The sequence below is a fragment of the Patagioenas fasciata genome, chromosome 13 (genome assembly GCF_037038585.1).
Source record: "Patagioenas fasciata isolate bPatFas1 chromosome 13, bPatFas1.hap1, whole genome shotgun sequence".
NCBI classification, from domain to species: domain Eukaryota; kingdom Metazoa; phylum Chordata; class Aves; order Columbiformes; family Columbidae; genus Patagioenas; species Patagioenas fasciata.
Genome location: NC_092532.1, coordinates 20,010,493 through 20,033,524, shown reverse-complemented (window position 1 = coordinate 20,033,524; position 23,032 = coordinate 20,010,493). Strand labels below are relative to the sequence as shown.

Below are 23,032 nucleotides of genomic sequence, written 5' to 3'. Positions count from 1 at the left end.
TTCAATAGTATTGGAGTTCAGATGTTCCCTTATGCAAAGAGGGAGTCAAATTGTTATAATGCTATATACCATCTGGTAAAATATAAATTATATGGTGGAATGCACAGAGATGATCTTTGAGTGTAACTGCAGATTCAGTGAGGTCTCTGATGTACATGCAGTTGAACCTGAACATTGCCTCTGAATCAAATTAAGAGTATTAAAGCAAATTTCAACATAAATATTACTCCACTTATTGTAGACTACGTCTTAGCAATCTTTTATCATACCCTGGATTATTAATCACTGTCAACTCACTATACTTTCCTTTTCAGTAAAGAAAAATGAAGCTATGCAATGTTACTATGTAGATCATGCCCTGTTTTTCCTAGTCCTATTTTGAGAAAATGCATCTGAGTAAAACCACATTTTTAGCGATGCTGAGTCTTCCCCCAGCAGTTAACATTTTGTCTATATTTATGTGACATGACTTTATGCTTTGTGGTTTGGGCAGATGGAGGAATGGCTTTCTTCACATTTTTCATATGGTGAAGAATTTACAGGAGCTAGTTTAGCAGTAGCAAGCAGAGGAGGCTTTGATTTGTTTACCTAGCATATGTATCACATATAAAAGGCAATGTCCTTCCACTGTAGTTGTTAATAACTAGCTGTTCCAAATGGATTTGTGCCAACACAAAATCCACCACCACAATTAGCAGTAGTAGGAACTTCAGCTGGCAGCGGCAGTGAAAGCAGTAAAGATTAAATGACTGTGTGAACTGTCCCTCCAAATTAAAACAGATGTACGTTGGCATAAAATAAGAAAACTCACACAACCGTTACCCTTTACACTCATTTCTGCTTTGGTAATACTTAGGGAAAATACTGGAACACACTAATTTTAACATTACATAGATTCACCCTATTAATGACAAGAATCTCAGCATCCATACCAGTAAAACACCTCAAATTACAAAACCGTATAGATGACTTTTGAATGCTTGAGGGTACAAACAGCGTTTTGAAGAAGGTTGATTTTTAGAGGCGTTTGTCAGCCAGGTACCTGTTACTGACTTGTAGCTGATGTTGCACATGTACTTCCGAAAATTCCACTAAATGACACCCAAGAATTTTTCTCAAGTAGAAAATCTTGCAGGAGCTACAAAATCTCCGCTATAGAAGTATTACTACAAAACAAACCCTCCTTGTTTTCATTACCCATGGCTGAATTATGCTAACCCCTGGACAAACAAATGAAAAAAATAGTCTAATGAGGATTTGAATCAATATTTTATTGTACAATATTAACTGCTAGAATACATTCTAGATTAGCCCAAGCTTCTTTAGAGTGACTCACAGTTTGTTGTCTCACAGTGTCCTGTATGATATACTTTCAAAACATAAATTATTTTCCACAGTTTAAATGGACCTCTAGCAATGCGCTAGAGCACCTCAGAAATATTTTAGGCTTGAGTTTTCCAAACCTAACCTTTGAATTCATGAAGACAGTAAAACACCTGATTTGTAGGTCGGAGTATGCAAGAAGCAGAGCTGTTAACCATGACCTTGGAGAGGCTTTGCAGCTGCAGTTACGTTGCAGCATTCAGTGACACATCTTTGTAACACTTGGCACCGTCTGAAATGCCGTTTCCTTAGCTCTGGGTTTCCATCCCATTCCTTGTGTTTGTTATGGACAGAATTAAATCTCGCAAGCCAATCAAACATATCAGTCCTCTCTGGTCATTCTGAAAGCACAAAGCAACCAAAAGACAGACATCCAGGGGACACCATGTAGTTCTGTCAGTAACTTCAGTGTGTGCATGAACAGGTATTTATGCACATGAATCTGGATGCTCTTGCTGTAGAATTTTCAGGACTAGAGCAATTGCTTTGGTGTTGACAGCTAAAAGCTGCCATGTAAACAGACACCTGGTGTCGTACTCTGACAGTGGTTGGACATCCCAGAGAGAACAGTTTGCCAGGAAGCAAGGCTAGTGAAAAAAAGCCAAATTCAATTAAAATGTATCATCAGATAAATGTGAGTTTTGGCAGCAGCACAGAATTACACATTTTAGGCTTCACTCAGGACACAAAGTAAGCACCTCTTTTCATAAAAATAAATGTTCTGTTTCCGGCAACATATGCTAAACCGTGCATCCAACCACTCAGGCCCAGCATCAGCAACACCAGGCGACACTCGTTCTGCAGAGCATTACCTACGCAGATCAGATGCCATTTCCCCCAGTACTAACTGTTCTCTGACAAGTACCCAAGCACTGGGCTGACCCAAGGGAGAGTTGCTAGTTCGAGCTCAGGGAAGCTCAGTGTGAGGTGTAACAGCAGATGCAGTTTGCCTGCCGCAGGGAGAGGTCAGCCCCTATAAAATCATAGACAAACAGCTCCCAGGCAGCTGGAACAACCTCTCTGAAGAACTGGACTTGGGCAGGAGAGTAGCAAGAGACACAAGAGTATGTGTTTTACTGCTTTTAAGAAGTGAGTTTATGGACAAGTTTAAACAGAGTGTATCCTATGAAAAGGAATGTATAAAGCAAATGCAGCAAGTCCACGTTTTTCACTGAGACATGACTGCTTATTAACTTCATGAATAGCAAATAGGGAAAAATAATAGAAACACATGAATTATAACACAGTGAAATGAATATGAAGACTTTAACAGCACTGAAGGCCACCGTATACCACAGCTGAAGCCCACAATTCTTTCAAATGGCCTTGCCAGCCTGCTTTGAGCTTTTTGAAACCATGGGGAGGTATCTACAGGCTTGTGAGTAGGTTAGAAAGTTATACTGCTCCCACAAAAGAAAAAACAAAATCAAAACCAAACTCACACATTTGCTTATCAGCTGTAACACAAGGCCTTCAAGCCAGGAGAGGACTTACAAAGTAGAACATTTTAGGCTTCAATTTATCTAACTAATGGCATTATAAAGAGGCCCGTTCCTGCCAGAGCTGACAAGAGAACCAGGTTGACGATAACCAAAAATACAAAGGGTCAAGGCACCTCTTTCCAATATGGACTGTAGAAGTAGTGTTCACAAAGGAAGGTTTTACTTCTTAAAGAAAAAGTCTGTTGAAGAACATGGATATTCCTGATTCATCTTGTTCCAGATCTTCAGCGTGTGTAAATCTGCATAATTTGTGTGTAATGTTTTGCACAGTGAAAAAAGTCAGTGTAAAAATACTGCTCTCCCATTCTTTATCCATAGTAATGATAAAAGCACAGTTGATTATAACAGGAAATAATACTTTATTATAAAATCTGCATGTAAACAAGTAACAAATTAATTGAATAATGGTTAATGCAAGTGCAAATTAACTTCATAAAATGATATCTGTTCTGTATTTAACTATATATTTATATGTAATTTGTTTTCTCCCATTTTAATGTAGTTCTAATCCCCTCTCCCCACATTTGTTTAAAAAGATTTATCATTGCTTGCTTTATACTAGAAAGAGTGTACGAGCCTGCGTACAAGTTTAAGTTTTGCTCTGCAAACGAGACAAGTCTATGGTGATACTCATCATATCTTTGCATCTCTGGTATCCACAGGACAAAAGGATATTTAACATATGTACACAATGAAAATGTGGCTATGGCAAGCCACTATTTACAGTTAGTTCATTTACTTGCACACATTGAAACTTAAACCATTTATCACTGAAGCAGACATTGTCGTGTAACTTCTGGACTTCCTTGTGCACCTTAAGGCATTAACAAGAGTCTCAACTGACAAGTCATTCTTCTTATCACCATGAGGATCATCCATATGCTTCTCATAACAGTCAGATGCTTGTTCATCACACACGCATAACATCTGGCCTTGCTGAAGCTCCTAAAGCACAGATAAGTCATGGCAAGACTTGGATTTTGCTTTGAAAGCCATCTTCTTATTGTTCTTTGCCACAATTCTCCCAAGGAATCGCTTTGCCTTTTTGCCTATGCTTTCTCTTCTCTTTGTGTTAGCCATTCTCCTGGCATTGTCTTCTTTACTGTCTTTTCGAAGTCTGATTTGCCGAACAATACCTTCAAACAAGTCCTTGACATTATGATGAAGAGCAGCTGATGTCTCGATAAATTTGCAGTCAAACACAACGGCACAGGCCCGTCCCTCTGGATGGAAAGAGAACAAAAGGAGATGAGTGGAGATGTACATTTTCTGTCCATATATACTGTCAGAAAAACAAAAGAAAAGTTGACTTTAAGCGAGGGAGTGCCTTCACTGCCATGAAGAACCTTACTGCATAGTGAGAAAGTGCAAATTTGAGCTCGTGGTTTTGCCCCCTTACTTTTCTTGGTTTTGTTGTGATATAGTCAGAAATCTCATTTGGCCAATGGTACTGAATGTAAGACAACAATAGTCCTACAGGCAGACAGACCATCCCAGTATTGTTTAAGAGCTAAAGATGAGACAGGAGTGGCGCTTGGATGCATGCTTGCTGCTTGATAGGAAAGTGAGGTACAGAAATAGTTCTTATTTCTTCTGAAAGCTGTTGAGCAATTACGCATCTCTGCCTTGCTGCAGTAAGTGAGAATTTTCCATATTAGTTATAAATGAAGGTCAAGTCATTGAACAGATCAGTAGAGGTCATGAAGACGCACACCACTGGATTTGACTAGGGCTACATTCAAAATACAAGATGCTCAGTGTTCCAGACATAACCACGTAACTCTGGAACATTGCTGCAGTGTAAATTTCCATGCTCAATTTGTGGTAAATAATGGTAAAGTTGTAAACCTGAGCAAAGTATTGATGTTACCACTAGGACAAGTCAACCATGTACTGCCACCAGCCTGAAAATTGATAATCTCCTGGTGCACAGTCAATTCCCTGTTTAATACAGGGAATATGGCAAGACCAGACAGCAAGAGATGGTTCATCATCATCATCAAGGTACCAATATTTCAGAGTATTCTTCCCAATGAAAAACACAACCACCACCACCACCACCAAACCACACACCACAAATGTTTACTTAAGTGAAATTAATATTGTGGTGTTGGCAGTGGTTACTGTGCTCTGGTTACAGAAATGCTAGCTGGAACTGAGAAAATTCTCACTGATCACAACGGCAGAATATACAAAAAGACCAAGTTGTGTGAGCCTGGTCCCACCAGCTCAACTCAAATGTGATGGAATCACTTCCAGAAGAAAAGAGGATTGTACAGGCTGTAGGGTATCACCCTTTTCAAAGGCTGCCTGAGTTCCACGACATGGCCCTCCTGTCCCTTAAAAAGCATAGCTCGGGCTATCAAATCTTGAGATTAGCAAGTGCTGTTGCACATGTAACATACAATTGAACTCCTTCAGTTAATATGGACCAAACCTGAATGCTACACAAAACCATCTGCTAAACTGCAGCTCTGAAGCATTTATTTCTCTTGTACTGCAGCCAGGAGCATCGCTCTGTGCAGTCATAAATCTTCCTCCACCACCATCTCCACCAGTTTCCACGGTACCAAGTCCCTCAGCATGAACCAGCTGGCTTGATTTCTCTGGTGTGCCTCAAATAATGTTTTTCCTACATCAAACCCAGACCATTTGTATTGACTATGATCATCCATAGCCTTTGCTACTGATTTAGACGTTATTGTATAAATTAATAGTGTCTCTTACCATCAACTGAGACTTCCCGGGACCTGACCAGGTCGCTTTTATTGCCCACAAGAATAATAGGAATGTCTTCTGTTTGCCTTGCTCTTCTTAGCTGGATTCTTAGCTCGGAGGCCTTTTCAAAACTAACTTTGTCTGTCACCGAATAGACAATAATATAGGCATCTCCCATTTTCATACAGTGGTTCTGAAGCCATTGGCTGTCATCCTAAAGCAAAAGCAAGAAATAGATTTATTGCACTGAAAAATCTATTCAACACCAATCAATGATTTAATTATTGCAACCACCTTAAAGATATTTTTGTTAGCTTTATTAAAGAGTCAGTAAAAGTAAGCCAACCTCCCTTTGTAAAAATGATTTTGTCGTTTAAAAAAAAAAAAAAAAAATCACAAACCAAAATGATCTTTTTTTGAAAAATAATATCAGGTCTGCACTGATCAGATCGTGAATCTCTGATTTCACAGTAACACCCTGGGCTGCTCGTTCAAAACATTAAGGGATTTGCACCCGGGTCCTATTCAAGTTTTTTAATTGCTTGCCTAGCTACAAGAAATTAATTGCAGGAGAGAACAAAGGCAGTATGAATTCTAATTTTTAATGTCACTTTTTTGATATTACTGATAGAAGAAACAGACATAGTTGTGCCGTTTCTACTTTTTAGGATGAACCACTGACCATGCCATAAAGAAAAACTATCATAAATCTGTAAGTACCTGCTCCCATATATCAAACACCACGAGAGATGCTTCTTCTCCGTCAACTATGATAGATCTGTCATATGTATTTCCTACGGAAAAGCAAAAAAAAGTTCAGAAAAAGATTAGTTCTTCTCCCTCTTCTCCCTGGGAGGGCTGGCCGAGGGGATGCCCGGGGAGCCGGGGCCGGCGACGGTATCGCTGCCCTCTGCCGCTCGGAGCGGCGGGTCCCCGGCACCGGGATTCCGCCTCCCTCCGCCCGGGGGCTGCCCTGGGGGCCCCGCGCCCTCACCGGCCTCTTCCGCGTCCGCGCAGTCCTCCACGCCGCCGAAGATGCGGGCCAGGCTGGTCTTGCCGACGCCGTGCTCGCCCAGCAGGATCACCTTGTAGAGGTTGCTGTCGGAGTCGCTGCCCGAGGAGATGACGGAGTCGGAGGAGTCGGAGGCCCAGCTCTCCCGGTGCTCCTCGCCGGGGCTGTACGAGGTGCAGCGCACCAGGCCGGAGAGCTCGTCCTGCGGCAGGGCGGCCCGCAGGTCCCGCTCGTCCACCGGCATGCTGCGCCGGTGCAGGTGCTGGTGCACGGAGAAGGGCATGCTGCCGCGCCGCTTGTCCAGGTAGCGCAGCTTGTCGCCGCGGTTCAGAGTCATGGAGCTACGGGCGGAGGGGAGAGCAGAGCTGTCAGCACCCGCCGCCCCTGCAGTGCCCCGGCCGCTACAGCACGGGCCAGTCCCGCCGCGCCGCCCGCGGAGCAGCGCTTACCTCGGGGCGCCCCGCGGAGGGAGGGAAGCAGAAAGGGATTCCCCGCCGTTAACCGCTTGTGCTGCCGCGGGAGCTCCCTCAGCGACTGCTGCCGCCACCTCGCTCCTCGCCCGTATTTATGGCTCCACCAGCCCGGCCCTCCCCGCCGTGACGCGCACAGCGCGGCTCTCTGCCAGCGCGGTCGTGGGCAGAGCTGTCCGCCCACGGCACCGCTGCGCTCTGCGCGGCGGGGGCGGGGAGCCCAGCGCGGGGAGTCCCGCCGGGGGCGGCAGCGAAGGGGGCGGCCGCGGGGCTCCCGTCCTGCCGGCCGTGGGGCTCCCATACAGCTGGCCGCGGGACGGTGGCGCAGGGCGAGCGCCGTGAGGAGGCGAGGGCTGGAAGCAGAGCGTTTCAGTGGGAAATACTGTCATGTGTAGCGAGTGACAGGCTGTGCAGTCAAGCTGGTGGGGTCTGCCCCGCGTCCCTCTTTGTGCTAGGCTCGGAGTACTTTCCCGATGCTCCCCCGGGTGGAAATGGAAGACAGCATTTGCTGTGTCACCTGGTTCCACTCGCAGTGCGAGAGAGCGTGTGTCGTACCCAAACAGGTTTCCTCGGTTTGTTAGGCTCCATGTTATTGTTCAGGAGTTTAGGTGATGTCTACAGTAGTGTTAGGAAAACCAGCTGCAAATCTGCAGTATTTGCAATCTTTGCATTACTTTGTGCTTGCTTGACCTAACGTTCAGGACTGGGTTATGAGAAAAGCAGCTCTGCGAGGTGTTGCACTTACATAGTAAGCTTGCAAGAGTGTCCACATGCAGTGTTAACGGTTTAAGAGGGAAATATAAAACATAAAGGTCAAATTCTTCTCTTGATTTCACCTGAGCAGCGACAGTGAAAGGCTTATCTCATAAGTGGCACAGTCATGACCGTGTGATCGGGTGAAGAAACGACTAACCAGATAACTATACTTGTATTCTGAATGGCTCACCCAAGCATCGTGTATACAGTTTATTGTTTACCTAGCAACCGAAACGTTAGACATTTTACAGCCAAAATAACTCTGGCTCCTGCTCCCAAAAGGTTACAGCCTGATCAGTAGGGGAAAATCCCTGTGACTCTGTATAGGGATAGCTGCCATCAAATCCGCGAAAGTTTAAGGGTTTACACATCAGCTACAGAAACAAGGCTAAAGAAGGTAAGAGATAGGGAGGTAATGGAAATGAAATTATAGATGTAGGGAATAAAGTATGGGAAGGAAAAGAATCTGCGGGATTTGTCTATGGGGTTTCATAGCAAATAAAACACTGCATACCGGCTCAGAAATCTCTTTTTTCTTACATGTTAAACTCCTCACGCTACTTAACTGCAGCAAAGATAGACATAAAAATACTTTGAAGGGACTGACCACAAGGAGTGGGTAATTTTTTCCTGTGAAATTAAATAAGTGAATGTTCTCTTATTTTCAGGAGCTAATTATAATTCTCCAGTCCATGCTCTTGGGGTGGTTTTGGCCCCTCCACCCCGATAACTACAGTTTGAAGTGTTAATGTGGCAGTTAAAGATCATCAAGTGCTTGCAGCAAGTTCTCTCTGCCTGTCTCACAGAACAGCAACCAAAATAGCCTTGTCAGTTTAAATAGTCAGAGTTTGGTGGTGAAATGAAGTGAGTGCCTCACTTAAATGAGCCGAATTAGAAACCTCTGGTTAGCATTTTAAGTCACATTTAAATAAATTATGGTTAGCATTTGAAGTACGCCTTGGTTACTTAACTTGGATGGACTGGAATCTGCCAAACAATCTTAATCTGTATTTATTTACAGTTAATTATGTAAATACACTTCCAGAAATCGAAGTTCTTCTGTTAACTTTTTAAAAATTTGCATGTTTCTGAGTGGGTTTGTAAGTCTTTTGGATCAGTCTCTCTTGCATGCCTTTTCTGTGTTTCAGGGTCAAACTTCAGAAGTTGACATATAAAGTGGGGGTATTTCTAATTATTTTCTCCGTGAAAGAAGGGAAATCTGAGAAGCACCAGAATCAAAGATACCGTGCCACATTTGTGCCACATATAGCACTACCGACTGGAACCAAACTAAAAATGGGCATTTCACTGACACTAAAGAAGCCATATTTTATTCTAGGCCTTTTGCTCATGAGAATTATAAATATTTTAGTGATGTAAATGCAAGATAGACCCCTTGCTAGCCAAAAAGTAATAGGAAAGGCATATGCAAAAGTGTTAAATTAAGAATTTGAGACAACAGTGTTTCAGCAGGAAAAGTGACTGAAAATAAAATAATGCCTAATAGAAATCATGCAAAAAAATCGGGACTCTGTGGCAGATACTTGTTTTGTGCCAGCACCAGGTACAATTAATGGATTAATGGTTATGGAATTCCACCAGAGTTACAGGATACGACTTGGGATCTGGCACTGGGTTCTGTGAGTTGTCCTTTAACGGAAAGTGAGGCGTCCTTGGATTGGGTCCCCGGGACTTCGCTTGTTCCTCAGGGGTGAGGACCAGCTGCAGAGAGCAGCGCTGTGCCAAGGCAGTCGGGTCTGTTCCCACCCACCGCAGGATTTGTGCCTGGAACCAGAGAGAGGGGGAATTCACAGGGGTCATGTAGCTGGTTTATCTCCTTTGATCTTACTATGTCCCGCTATTTTGTGAAGTTCGGAGGAATTAACAGATAATTCAGTTTAATCACTTAAGACATATTAAGTGCTTCTTCACGTAGCATGTAATTCTGTTTGCTGTTAATTATTGCTATATATTCTTGTACACATTACCGTGGCACCTGCTGATTTCAGTGGGGTGCATATGAGACCACAGGCTTGAAATACTGATCTTGTAGTTTCTTTGAAGGATTTTCAGACCATCTATTTCTATTTAAAAGTGATTTGCATGTCTTGCTTTTCTACTCTTATTTTCTATTTTCCTAGCCTCTACTGGTCTAGGGTTTGTTTTAATTAAATGAGTGCTTCAAAAACATACTGTAGACTTGATATTTTCAGTAAGCCTAATATACTATTCCTTACATATAGAAATGGAAACCAAAAATTTTATAATTCTGTTGGATTTTACATAGAGCCAGACCTGGCGTCTGTAAGTGGTGAAGGTGCAAGTCCACTCCAGCCTGCACAGCAGCCTGTAAGTGCATTGACTCAGGGGTGTCACAGTAGCTGGTACCATCTTTGTGCGGTTCTTGAGTCACGGGTGGCTCTGCAGCAACCCAGGTGTGTGTCCCCTGCAATGGCCGTGTCACGTCACCCGCAGCACAGCTGCAGTCCAGGGGCTCCTGTCTTAACTACACGAGGAGGTTCAGCTTAACAAAAGGAACAAGCAAATTCTGCCAAGGCTGGAAGCACTGGGTCATTTTTTGTCTCAGGGACCTCAGTCAGCTACATCCAAATTATCAGAGCATCCTGGGATCCTGGAGGAACCACTGTAACCTCCCGTGTGAGAATCAATCCAAAAGCTTCACTTTTGCTTGGCTGCCCACCATCTGTGGTGTGTGTTCTATGGTGCTCATGGAAGAGTTCGATCAGAGACTCAGAAAGAAAGATCCATATAGGATGTCCTGTATTCTATGGAACTGAGCACAAAGCTCTCTAAAAATGGATTACTTTTCACCTTTTTTTTTTCCAGTTTTATTTCATATGACCTTCATTTTCCTTATTTCATATGCTTTTCTCTTAAGGTGCCTTTCTTTGTATTTTACTGTTGGGTTTTTTTTCTCTTATCTCATTCCTTCCTTACTCTCCTTTTTTTTCCATTTCAGTTTTCCTCTAGCTTTGGAGAAGTATCAGTGTTCGCTTCTAGTGCACTCTCTTGGCCTGAGTACTTTTCATCATATGGAAAATGAAAAACATGCAGACGAATCCTGGTTTTCCAGTGATTTATTCCTGGGGTAATAAAGCTTGTGTCTGGAGTTCATGCTATATTAGGTGCAGAATGCTTCTCGCGGTGTAAATGACAAGCACAGACGTCGCAGGGAGTGCAGTGATAACTGAGCATGTATGACCTAACACCTGACCTTCTCCCCACTGATTTTTCAGGTAAAAAAGCAGAATTTGGGGGGCCGAATTAACTATATGTGATTCTGTCCCATCCGTGTTTGTTCAAGGTCAAATGACATGTTATGAACAGCATTTATATTTTTACAGCAGACTAACATTATTACTGAATTCCAGTGTTTACTCTTACTGCTGTCTCACATTGTTTCACATTTGATTAGGAGTAATACAAATAATTTTAACAGCCCAAAGACTGGATTTGCAGCAGTGAGGTTTGGGAGAAAATGTTGCTCTCAGTGTGACTCTATGCTGGAAGTCATTGGTTTCTCCTCTTCTTACTTCTCAACTCATCTGCACTGTCTCACATTTAATTAACCAGCCATTATGTGGGTGAAGTTATTTCTGTGTGAGCTGCAGAGATATCCAAAAAGGTCTGTTCATGCCAAGTTACAGGAAGCATTACTATTGCAGAAGCATGAGGCTGGCTACCTCCCAAATACCTGGATTAACAAACAAACAGCAGCATTTATTATTATTTTAATTACAGGACTGACAGACTCAGGCCAGTGGAAGAAGAGACAGAGGCAGCAAAATGAAATGTGCTGGGTTTTTTAACCTAAGCAAGTGAGACAGAGGTACAGGGAAATTAAGAAAAAAACACCAACATTTTGTCCTTATCACACAAAAAGCAGGATACAGTGCACACGTGGTTTCAAGTTTTCCTCACCATCACCCTTCAAACCACAGATTAGTGTGTGCGGAACAGATACAGGCTAATTGGTTCAGTTTGTGAGCTGCATGCAAAGGCACATTAGACCTTTTCATGTGTAGCACATGGTATGTTGCAGTGTCTTGCAGTTAGTGTGTAGGAAGGTAAAAGTGGGCTACAGCTTGAACTGTGTGAGTAACTCTAGCAATGGTGAAGCTTTCGGCCTTAGCACTAACTCCTTGGTGGGAAAGCCTGATAAATGTCACATCCACGTGCATTTGGACACTGTCGAGGGAGGGCAGCGCATCCCCTTGGCCAAGGAGCCATCCCTTTGCTTATAACTACACTTGCATTTAATGTCAGGGAATGTTTTTGGTTGAATAGCGGTAGTCATGAAGTGAGGCTGCAACAATAACGTGTGAGAAGTATGAGCTTTGGAGTCAATAGGAACCCACATAGTTTCGAAAGCTAATGTAGAGTGCCAGGGGGGAGGTGCAAGCAGAAACCTAACTAAATCCATTATTAGATGTACAAAATTAATCACACGTTTGTTCCTCTCACAGCTACTGTGCTTCCTCTCAGCTCCAGACCAGAAATTCTAAAGGATAGACAACACAAAAGAATGTAGTACTGTTTGCGTTTTTCAGGTAGAAAATTATAAAATAGGTATGGTTTAAGTCCATTGCTTGTAACATAAAGCAAAGGCTTCTTTCTGAAACTCATGCAAGAGCGCAAAAAATAACTTGGGATAAGAATAACTGGAAATGTGCTTCATCTTCCTGCTGCTCTGAATTTCTCATTGCTGTGAGTAAACTAAAAAATTCCCCCACTAGATAACCTTATGAGCAACTGCACCAGGTGAATCATTGCTCCGAAAAAAAGAACTTGCACAAGTGGCATATCTAATTTCATTTTTGCCTGTGCAGTTCCCCCACTTCTTTTTCACAGAGTGCACCACATGGTTAGTAAACTATCCTGTTAGAATATACTTGGGAAAACCATTCTTTTCCAGTGTAACTTTGAATTTGCACTGACTTTTACTTTTTCAGATTCAAGTTTACTTCTTACTGACATGGTGACCACTTGTGCTATACCCTGGTACGAGAGCCTGAGTTCGGATACCCCCTTAGTTTCTTCAGTCACCGCGGAATGGACTCATTAGCACGTACCGTATGTGATCAGCTGTTTGGTCCTATTGCATTTCAAGTTTGGAGTAAAATCAGAACATGACCTAAGGTATTTCCATAATTATTTTCTTTCATCATCTCCAATTCCTGTTTTTCAGCATGAAACCTGTCATGGCCAATGTACATGACATACCTCTTCTGTCCATGCGTGGAATGCTAGATATCCTGTTACAATTCCTGTGGGATGTGTACTCCTTAGTGTGGATTTCAGAGGCCCTCTAAAAGAAATATCTAGAAGTCTGATACCATTAAAAAGTTTCTGAATTTACAGTTTGCTACAGACAGTGGGTTTAAGGAGTGGGCAAGTAAATGGCTGACTGGCTGTCTTGCTATGAAGTGCATAGTGGTAAGGAAGAAAATTGCAAATGGAAGATTTATTGGTTACCAGCAGTAGCTCTTGGCAAGAGGAATGAATCTGTTTACAATAACAAATTAAAGGAGCTGTACTGGGTCAGACTCAACTTACAGCCAGTTTCCAGTAGCTGTCAGTAGTAGATATCTAAAGAAGAATGGACAATACGGACATGATAAACACAATTAAAACTCCCCCTGTACAACTGCCAGGCTAAAATATTCCTTTTGTTCGGAAGCACTTGATGTGGTTTTTCTGCATGTTTTTCTGATTGCTTTTTAACCCACGTAGATTTTCAATGTCATGCAACACCTCCATTTACCATATTGTGAAGCAGAGAATAAGGTTTCCATCGTCTTTTTCATACATGAAATGATTTTATTGCTTTCTGTAGTAATTATCTCTCTTGGCTGAAGAAGCCAGAGTATTCAATCACTGGATGTATAAACATGATCCTTACTTGCCCTTCCCTGTATCTTTTCTAATACATCTTTTTAGAAGTTAGGGTGCAAGAAGCACACAGGTTGGAAACACAGATTGTTCAAACTGCATGTGTGCATGGACTTCCCCAGTGGCCAGTGATGCTTTCTGCTCTCTTTGTTAATCCTGAGAATTAGTAGCATCTGTTTACACTGTCAACTGAGCAGTGAGTAATATTTTCATGGGGCTACTGTAACTCTCTTTTGAGAAACAAAGGGTTTAATTAGGCAGGAAATTGGGTAGAAAACAGTCTAAAGCTGCCCTTGCTAACCCACAGAGCCCATTTCTTCTGTACACCTACTGGACAATGTCTTCAAAAGCTGCCTGTTAACAGCCATCTTCCACATAGTACTACAGAAAAAAACCCACAGAAACTTGCAGAATGAAAGTATAGTTAAAAGGGAAAACTTCTCTGTAGCAGGAGATTACAGTGAGGGTGCTGGGAGTACAGCACATTGTGTCAGTAAGAAAACATTGATTACATTTCAACACATTAGGGAGATACCAAATGAAAGAAGACCTGAGAATGTGGGGTCTGAAAATCTGGGTAAAGTCATCATATTGTGGATGCTTCCATGAATATGATAGGCAAACAAGGAAAAGTGTCCTTGCAGTGGAAACCCATCAGCAGGAGCAGACCTGTGGGCTGAGGAGACAACCAACAGCTTCCAGTGTGCAGAGTCGCATTGATCCATCACTGAGGGAAGGACGTAAGACAGAAATATGATTTGTTATGTTTGTGGCAATATAAACTAAAGCTTTAACTATGCTGCCCTCTTCTGTGTGCTTCTTATCTATGAAGAAAGGACAAGGATTTTTAAATCTATCTTTTCTAACACAGAAACTTCAGTTTTGTGTCCAGATGTGCATTTATAAAGCTTAGAATAGCTGCACCTTACATAAGGCACGTGATGGGCACTGGTGGTGACCAGAATTAGAACACAGCTGCTGTTTTGCTATAGGTGATAAAGTCTGATCTTGTTTTCCTCATGGGCAAAAGTCCATTTCTCTTTCATTTCAACAAATGAAAGCTTGAAACAGGGACAAAAACTCACAGTTACAGGGGAGGCTTATGAATTTGAATCAGAAAGGCATCACACTTCTCTATAACTCAGTGGAGAATTTGTGGTGTCTTTTGCTGTGGTGAGTGATGTCATGGAGTTGTTCATGTGAAGTGTGTAGGAATTTGGATGTGAGAGATGTCATCATCTGTTCCGGGAGAAATTCAGAATTCGTCCAGTTGGAATGTGCTGAGTTTGGCAAATCCCACATTTGCATCACAGCAGTAACAGGCATCTCTGCTTCTTTTAAATGTCTCATTTCCTGCTGTGCTCCTGCCGCTATGCAAGGAGACTTCAAAAATTCTTATAGTAGAATTATACTAGAATCAAATCAAATTTATTATTTTCACCTTAAATTGTCAAAGTTCTTTCGGATTTTATTCTTGAAAAGGAATGTAATAGTAATTATGCTAACCATGATATGCTTCATTATCTACCACTTTCTCTCTAAAAAACATGAAATGATCAGGATCTAGGCTTATGATAAAATACAGAGAACAAGCACAAGCATAGATGGATATAATAGAATGATATGAAGTGTGTACTTATATAAAGAGAGTTATAGACAGTAGACTTGAAATATTTTATGAAAGCAAATGCAGATCTTAATTTCAAAGCCAACCCTAAATAAAAAAACCTGCATCAGAACTCCAGCGCTAGAAGTCTCTCAGTCCCAAAGATAAAACCACAAAATCTTGACGTGCATCAAGGACATTCTACACCCAAACCAGTTACAGTGAAGCAGGTAAGAAATAACTTTTTTTCCCTATTCACTTATTCCTTGCACGAGCAACTTCCCCACCTTTACTGAAGACCAGAGTACCAAACTGGTGAGGCAGCAGCACACTGAGCTGCTGATCATGGTGGGGAAGTGCCAGGGAAATGTTGCTCAGCTCTCAATCTCTGCAAGTCTCATGCTTGAGAGCAGAGTTCACTGTCAGAGTCTTCTTTGACAGGCACATCACAATGTAAGTCTTTGGGCCTTCGGCATTTTAAGTGGACTTTCTTAACTTTCCAAATCATCAAAGCTACTTATATTCAAAGAAGGACTGAGTGATCATTCCATTCTCTGGTGGTAACAAAATTCAGCAAGTTATTTGCCTTTCATGGCATTTTTCCCTGTTTACAGTTTGGAAATGAGATGAGAATCAGGCCTTAACAGTCTTTCCCCTTTTCTACACTTACATCAGTAATTAACATGAACCAAGCAAACGCTTCCTTGGCATCAGACTCTCGCATCAAAAACATCAAGTGTGATTTCACTGCCTGCTCATGTACCCAGGGCTGTGCGGGGAAATGGTCTTTATTAATGTCAAATAGAATATGATGAATATGGTGAATTGCTGTAAAGGCTCTTTCTGTTCGCACTGACCCCTTTATTCCATAATCTTTACCAAAGAGAGGGTTATATATTTTCATTACTCCTCTGCTGAAGCACATCAGCACCACCAGAATCATTCAAATGAATCTACAGCCTTCTAAGGTAACAGCAGCATGTAGCTAGGCAACAAAAAAGAATATAGTATTTTTCAGGAAGGAGGACTTTTCTAGATGATGTCATGCAGATGCAGTGCTTTTTCTTGCCTTATAAGAAGAAAATAGTTCATTGGAGAAATGAGTCTGTCATCCTGTCACCATCAAGTCATATCGATAAGTAGACTTCCCTTGATTAACTGTGAAAGAAAATAACAATACATTGTGTACTGTGCCTATTTATTTCTCTATATCTAGTACATATTCGTAAGGTTTTTTGCAAAGACTAAAACCCACAAATGCTCTTATGGCAGATTTCATTAAGTGTCATCCTAATTAAAATTGACTGCTTCAATAATTACCAAGACAGCTGAAATAAATTGAATCTCAGTTCAGCTGAAACGGTGTCAGCTTTAAAAAAGAGATTTTATAAGTGGAAAGGCATCTTGTTGTATGTACTGTCCCTCATTATATGTAGGGACAGAGCTGTTGCGAATGGTGAACACTGATTTCATGGGTGTGAAGGGATTTGGTTAAGTGTAAGCTGAAAACCTGACGTGGACTAGCAGGTACAGCACAGGCACCAACGCCTTGGTGTTCTGGACGAGCAAGCCGAGGATGATGAAGGTGCCAAGCCAGCTTCTGGGCTTGGGCAGGACTCTTTCCAGTCTCAAAGGGCAGCAGGAGCTCCGAGATGCTGGATGAAGACATTTTCCCTTCTTTCTCACCTGGTTTTATGCTGGCCAGCTCTCAGGACAGCCACTGACCTGCATGAAATTGTAGCACCATCTGCCGGGGTGCAGTTACCAGCCCTAAGCCACACCGCGGTTCACGATCTCAGCTCATGATTTCAGCTATCCCACCTCCATGTCGCTAACTTGACAATTTGTCCATGCATGCAAAAGCGTATTTAACCTGCAGAGCTTTCAAATTTTGTTTCCCAGCCAGGGTGCAGCCTGCGTGGCTGGGACAGACTGCAGGGCGCTGGGAGAACATCTGTCCTGGAGCAGGGCGGTCCCTCGCCAGTTGTCCGTGTTTGCGAGAGGACATGCTCTGTGCATTGCAGTTTCTGTGGCATATGTTTTTTCTGGTACAGACCTGAACCTAGCTACTCAGAGACATTACATCACAGTCTTGGAAGCTTTCGTGTATGTATTTCCTCTCTTTGGCATGTTATTTTTATTTGTGTATTCCAGAGCCTGTTCTGTGGGATGGCTTCCATTCTTCCCAGCTGGACCAAAGCACGATTCATACTACATTTTCTCTTTCATCTTGTCATTCTTTGTGGCGAAGCAGGGATTGCCCAGATCGGCATGCAGGCCAAAAAAAGACACAATTTATTTGTAGTCAGTGACAGACTCAAGCAACTTTAAAGAACATGAAGACTGGGTCACAGGAACGTGTCAGCAGTAGGTACACTGTCTTCATATCACTCATAGCAAAGTTCCTGCAGTTTTAAGGATTAGTAGAATATGTTGCAAGTGCTAAACTAGTATGATACATTAACTGATGTATATACAATTTGCATCTAAGCTATAGTGTTTACTTATTGAGCCATAAAATGCAGAAAACTGTTTATTATATGACTTGGTAACTGCATAAGAACATTTCCTGTGGAGTTAAGTACTGAGACTACAGATGAAGTGTGTACATGCAAATGGCATATACATTTAAAGTACGGCAGTTATGACTGAAGTTAAAGCTGATACAATGCTTACTTTGTGTTTGAAATAATAAAATAACTCGCAGTTGTTTTACTAGGAATGGCCCAGTATTCTTCTTATCAACACAAATAGATGTGACAAGACTTTGTCACTTCCATACTAAAAATAAAATCCAGAGTATAACCTCAGTTAAAGCTGAGTTTGTAGGAACAGACCCAGAATGGTGAGTTTGAAGGAGAAAAGGAAGAAAGTGTTTAGATAACAGCTCCTGTTTCAAGCTCCTGGTCAATTTTGCCATTAGTAAGAATTGATAATGAAGCAGATTTTGACAGGCTCTTTACATTACTGACTTATGTTTCAAAAAACAATGTCTAAAATGCATTTTTGTGATAATAAATCAGTACCAATTTGAAGAGAAGCAATTTATGTGACTCATTCCTAATCATTTTCTGTCTACCTCAAAAGTATTTGTGTTTTTCAAAAAGTTGGCCACAGTGTCAATGAAACTATTTTCTGATTTTCAGTTATAAAACTAATTTTGTTCTATTAAAACTTTGGGGGAAAAATTGAATCTATTGGCATTTCTTGTTTTTCTCTGCAAGCATTTCAGACTATGTGGATGATTTATTTGTTTATTTGTTGTTTTGCATGGGAAAAAAAAAAGTATTGCTGCTTAGATACCTTCTTGATCCTTAGAAAATGTGCCAGCTCTTCCATTAGCAAAAGTGTAGAGAAATCAAGCTGCCAGGCATCCTGGGGTTAAGCAAGCTCCTCACAATCTACTGAGGTTATTTCAGTCAAAGCCATGTGTGACACATCTGATGGGAACTCAGATGAAACTAATTGGGGTAGATTAGGAAAGAAAAATGCTATGATAAACCATCATCTCAAAGTTACATCAAAATAATGGGATCCAGTCCAGCAGAGAGAGTTTGGCGGCAATGATGTGCCAGTCACTCAGGTCTTCCCGCTCGGCTCAGAGCGGACACAGCTGCTGCCCACACTCCGTGGCCACTGCACTTCCCATCTGGCAAAGTGTGTGTCGCCCTGTGTCAACTTAAAGCATTGGGTTTATATTGTCCTCCTGATCCTCCTGTCTCCTCCTGCTGTTTGTGACTCATCTGCCGTGGGACAGCAAAGGCTTTTTGTCACCTGTGGGGCAGGGGGGCAGCTGTGGCCGGCATTTTTCCTGGACTTGAATTTGTATTCAAGTTTGCTCTAAAGGCTCATTGTTTCTGATGGAATGTGTCCTATTACAAAGCATGCCAGACGCTACATTTAGGAGTAGCATTTTTTGAAAAATAAGAGTCTGACAAGAAATATTTGTAACAAATGTTTTCTTCTCCCCCTTTATCTCCATAGAGCAGGAGCCAGCTAACAATCATTAAAACCAGGGAACGGAGGATTTTGCTAGAACTGGCAGTACGGTATCTCTCAGTGAGTATCCAAGCTGAGGGAGCCTGGACAAGAGGACCTGTGAGCTTCAGCAAACAAACTGCTGTTGGTCCTCACTTTTCTTTCTACTATCTCACAAATATGACACCCATCTCTGCAATGACCAGTAAAATGTAAGAGTAAATGTTCATTATGTTTTTGTAGCTGTCTGTAACCTGATTTCCCACACACTAGTTTTGTAGGAGTAATGAAACATTTTTTTTACAAAATCCAAGTGATTTTATTTTGCTCATAGGTATATGTATAGAGTAACATTAGCATCACCACTATATTTTTTAAAAAAAATTACATTTAACAGAGCAGAATACCAATAATTTCCTCATCAGGCAATTATGATCTGGCAGACAAGCACTGATTCACCACTTCCAGTAAGTGAGAGTTTTCCAAAGCAGCTGCTACACGTTCTTTATCAGCAAGCTGTTTATTAACTGTGCAGAAAAAAAACACAACACAAGAAACCAGTCAAAACCTTGCTGTACAGGGTCTTTGTTAAAGCATTTTACATGGAGACACATAATCACTCTGTTGCTATGGCACCCAGCTAGACCCATAATTCTGCAGCTGCTAAGGATGCTGCAGAGTTGCAGTCTCAAGTCACAGCTGGTGCGTTATCACAGGTTAAACCACAAAGCTGTTTGTGGTCCAGCAGCACCTGTAGCTGTGATGCAGGAGGAAATTTCCCCCCAGCCCCTCCCCATTTTCTGAGTCCTCCAGAGCCCAGGCAGATCCATGACCAGCTGAGAGCACAGGCTGCCTGAGGAGATGGTTACAGCAGGGTACAGAACACACCAGCGTCATCAGTACACGTTTCTGTTCCGCTACATCCCCCAGGAGCTGGCGCATGTGAAGTCCCAGAGAGTAAACAGCTGCTCTGCACATCTGGGAGTCTCTCTCCCCTCTAGTTTTCAAAATTAAAAAACCCAACCACAAACCAGAGCATTAAAAACCTTACCTGCATGCTCAGAGGCATGTGTTCCTGGTGTTATGTGAACATCCAGCTTAAAAGGCATCACAAAAGAAAAAGAGGACAAAGTCAATAGTACAGTGGAAGCTCAAGTTCAAACTCTTAGATGATAAAAATAAGACAGTAACAAAAAGAGGGCAAAAAGAGTATTCTTGCCAATGGCAGTTACTGCATAGAGCAGAATAAAGTCTAAACTCGCAGACTGTTCTGCATTCCCATCTGCTTAAGCCTCTTTGAGACAGGGCAGCAGCCTCCCCTGCTCCCGTGCTGCAGAGCACTGCAGGTCACTGCCCCCGCGACCCCACTCGCCTGACACCGCTGCCACCGAACCGCGACTCTGCATCCACATTTCCGTGCGCAGCCCCCTCTGCTTCCCAGAGCCTTCCCCTCACCCGCAAGAACAAAATCACTCCGGTCAGTTCTCACCACGAGTTAGGTAGCTTTTTTTTTTCTTTGTAATTTTCCAATACAATCCCTTTTCTTGGCTTTTAGAGCAATTTGATTACTCACCTTAAACCTCTCAGGCAGAGATCTGATCAGTTTCACTTTTATGGAGAGGCCGATTAAGGTCGCCATGCTGCAGTGAGGAATGGTGGGAGTGAACTCCACCGCCACCGTGCTCTCCGCGTCATTCACCTGGGGAAACCAAACACTCATGGACGAACCGCCCTGGCCGTACCCCAGCCCAGCTGCAGGCACCTATGGGAAACGCAACTCGGAGCTGCACCTTGCCGCTCATGGTTTTCTTCCCTGACACTGTAAAATGCCACGTTTAGCTGCAGCAGACCGCTATAAGAACGCCCTTCAGCGCTAGAAAGCAGCAGGTTAGTCGATCAGTGCCCCGCCCGCGTTTAACCCCCGGGCCCCGGCGGCTCGATGGGCGCCCCGGGCTCTCACTTTCACTCGCACTTGCTCCACGACGTTCAGCTCCTCCAGGGTGAGCGGGTGCTCGGGGTCGTTAATGGAGCGGATGAGATGTGCCGCGTTAAGGAAAGCGGAGCGGAGCTGCACCGCCTGGCCCGGCCCTGCCCTGCGCCACCAGCTCAGCGGCCCCAGCCCTCCCCTCCCGGCAGGATATCGAAGATCTCCCGGTCGTCGATGGAGTCGGGCAGCTCCTCGTCCTCCTCCCGCGCCGTCACCGGCCGCTCCCCCGAGCGGCGGTAGATGAGCGGGTTGGCGTTCTCCAGCGGCGCCCCGCCACCCGGGCCCGGGCCCACCATGGCTGCGGCGGCGCTGCCGGGCGGAAGGAGCCCGGACGCCGTTCGCGGCCGCACCGGGAGCGGAGGCGGCTGCTGGGCGGTGCTGGGCCGGCCGGCGCTTCCCCGTGCGACAGCGCGCTCCTGCGGGCGTGGGTCCGCCGGCGGGTTGGGGACCCGGGGAGCGCGGGGCCGCCGGTCGGGAGCTCCGAGAAGCGGGTGGGAGGCAGCGTGGAGCGGGCCGGGTCTTGCTCAGCTTTAAACTGAACTCCAGTGGGGCTCAGCGAGTTAAAGCTATCAAGCACTAGATTCATAGTCTCTGGCTCTATGTTCTGTACATTCCAGCTTCACTGAATGCTCAGCAGGGGCTGAGTAGAAAGACAAACCGACCCTCTTTTAGTTGCAAACATTCAACGTTTCTACCATACAATCATGAGGTAAAATGTAATTGTGAGATCTTACAAAATTATGGATCTATAAATGTGATACTTGTCTTTATTTTTCAGGTATTGAAATCAAGAAGGGTAGCAGTGTATTGAAGTAAAAAGAGGCAAATATAATCATGTGGCAGGATTGTTTTTTGATTGGTCCCTGACATCTGCATTATTCACTGATTGAGGGTAAGCTGCCACATGTTCACTCTTTAAGTGCCAAACCGGACTCAAGAATTCTACTTGCTGTGTGTGTAATTGTGTCTCTAGAGTCCACAAGTTAGTCTGTATCACTGGAGTGTTTCCACGTATAGGTCATGCTTGTGGATCTGTATCAAGTGCCTATAGGCAAGGCTGTAGGGATCTCAAATCCCATTTGTTTATTTTCTTGTTTTAACTAAGATTGGCAGAGTTGGCAGAAACTGTTTTGCACTGGTAATATTTTCAGAGCAGCTGCTCTTTGGGACTCTGGATGGAACATGGGCTGAGAGATTTTGCAGATTGTGTATTTGAAAGACAAGTAGCAAGTAGAACAAAGAAGGATTGAGGAGTAAGGGTACTAGTAAATGAAGGGGGAAAATAAAGGGAAAGCAAATAGGAAAGGACAGAGTTTAGTAAAATTAGTAAATATCAGTATATAGAAAATAAATTGTTGATGGAGATAAAAACAGTTTGTTTCAGCAAAAGGAGAGAGCAGCAAGCAGAGTGCCCAGCGTTTGGTTTTGTAGCAAAGGACTGCTGTAGGTTGGAGGTCACAAGTGAGCTGAGGTGTGTGTGCCCATCGGGATGGACGCTGAGTCACAAGCAGAGATTCCTGCTGTTCCACACTGCATGGAGAAAAACCAAAAAACAGAAAACAAGAGAAAATTCTCCAAGTGAACTGTAGGACTGTAGGGCGTACTCAGGTGAAAACAAAGGTGCAAGCAGTAAATTAATTTGTGCTGTGTGTAACAGTGAGAATTCTCGTGATATAATATAAAATTGCGAAACAGCCTTTCTGTGGC

At 43.1% G+C, this 23,032-nt stretch overlaps 2 protein-coding genes and 1 long non-coding RNA gene across 4 annotated transcripts; 1 reads left to right on the top strand and 2 right to left on the bottom strand.

Moving 5' to 3' along the window:
* Nucleotides 1–3,224: 3,224 nt before the first annotated feature.
* On the bottom strand, nucleotides 3,225–7,178 carry RRAD (RRAD, Ras related glycolysis inhibitor and calcium channel regulator). The gene is made up of 5 exons (XM_065848589.2): nucleotides 7,065–7,178; nucleotides 6,598–6,956; nucleotides 6,324–6,397; nucleotides 5,613–5,817; nucleotides 3,225–4,108 (listed from the first exon to the last, which is right to left on the bottom strand). Exons 2-5 carry the CDS (start codon nucleotides 6,950–6,952, stop codon nucleotides 3,831–3,833), a joined length of 912 nt encoding a protein of 303 aa, XP_065704661.1. The 5' UTR covers nucleotides 6,953–6,956; nucleotides 7,065–7,178; the 3' UTR covers nucleotides 3,225–3,830.
* A 969-nt stretch (nucleotides 7,179–8,147) lies between these two features.
* LOC136107407 (uncharacterized) lies at nucleotides 8,148–19,847 on the top strand. 2 transcript variants are annotated; one of them, XR_010652279.2, is made up of 5 exons: nucleotides 8,148–8,238; nucleotides 10,822–11,098; nucleotides 12,815–13,001; nucleotides 17,515–17,727; nucleotides 19,345–19,847. It is a non-coding gene; the product is annotated as an uncharacterized lncRNA (long non-coding RNA). The 2 variants fall into 2 exon arrangements; XR_011741246.1 differs by having other exon boundaries at nucleotides 17,515–17,731.
* On the bottom strand, nucleotides 19,633–21,672 carry CIAO2B (cytosolic iron-sulfur assembly component 2B). The gene is made up of 5 exons (XM_065848444.2): nucleotides 21,480–21,672; nucleotides 21,299–21,378; nucleotides 20,912–21,037; nucleotides 20,390–20,435; nucleotides 19,633–19,865 (listed from the first exon to the last, which is right to left on the bottom strand). Exons 1-5 carry the CDS (start codon nucleotides 21,619–21,621, stop codon nucleotides 19,768–19,770), a joined length of 492 nt encoding a protein of 163 aa, XP_065704516.1. The 5' UTR covers nucleotides 21,622–21,672; the 3' UTR covers nucleotides 19,633–19,767.
* Nucleotides 21,673–23,032: the final 1,360 nt, after the last annotated feature.

Excerpts from the sequence above, each read along its gene's own strand:
- RRAD (XM_065848589.2), bottom strand. The coding sequence starts at position 6,952 with ATGACTCTGAACCGCGGCGACAAGCTGCGCTACCTGGACAAGCGGCGC. Across the intron at positions 6,398-6,597 it reads CGCGGACGCGGAAGAGGCCG|GAAATACATATGACAGATCT; the intron begins GTGAGGGCGCGG and ends GCTTTTCCGTAG. Across the intron at positions 4,109-5,612 it reads CCGGGAAGTCTCAGTTGATG|AGGGACGGGCCTGTGCCGTT; the intron begins GTAAGAGACACT and ends CTTTCCATCCAG.
- CIAO2B (XM_065848444.2), bottom strand. The coding sequence starts at position 21,621 with ATGGTGGGCCCGGGCCCGGGTGGCGGGGCGCCGCTGGAGAACGCCAAC. Across the intron at positions 20,436-20,911 it reads CTCTGCCTGAGAGGTTTAAG|CTGGATGTTCACATAACACC; the intron begins GTGAGTAATCAA and ends ATGCCTTTTAAG. Across the intron at positions 19,866-20,389 it reads ACATGCCTCTGAGCATGCAG|TTAATAAACAGCTTGCTGAT; the intron begins GTAAGGTTTTTA and ends TTTTCTGCACAG.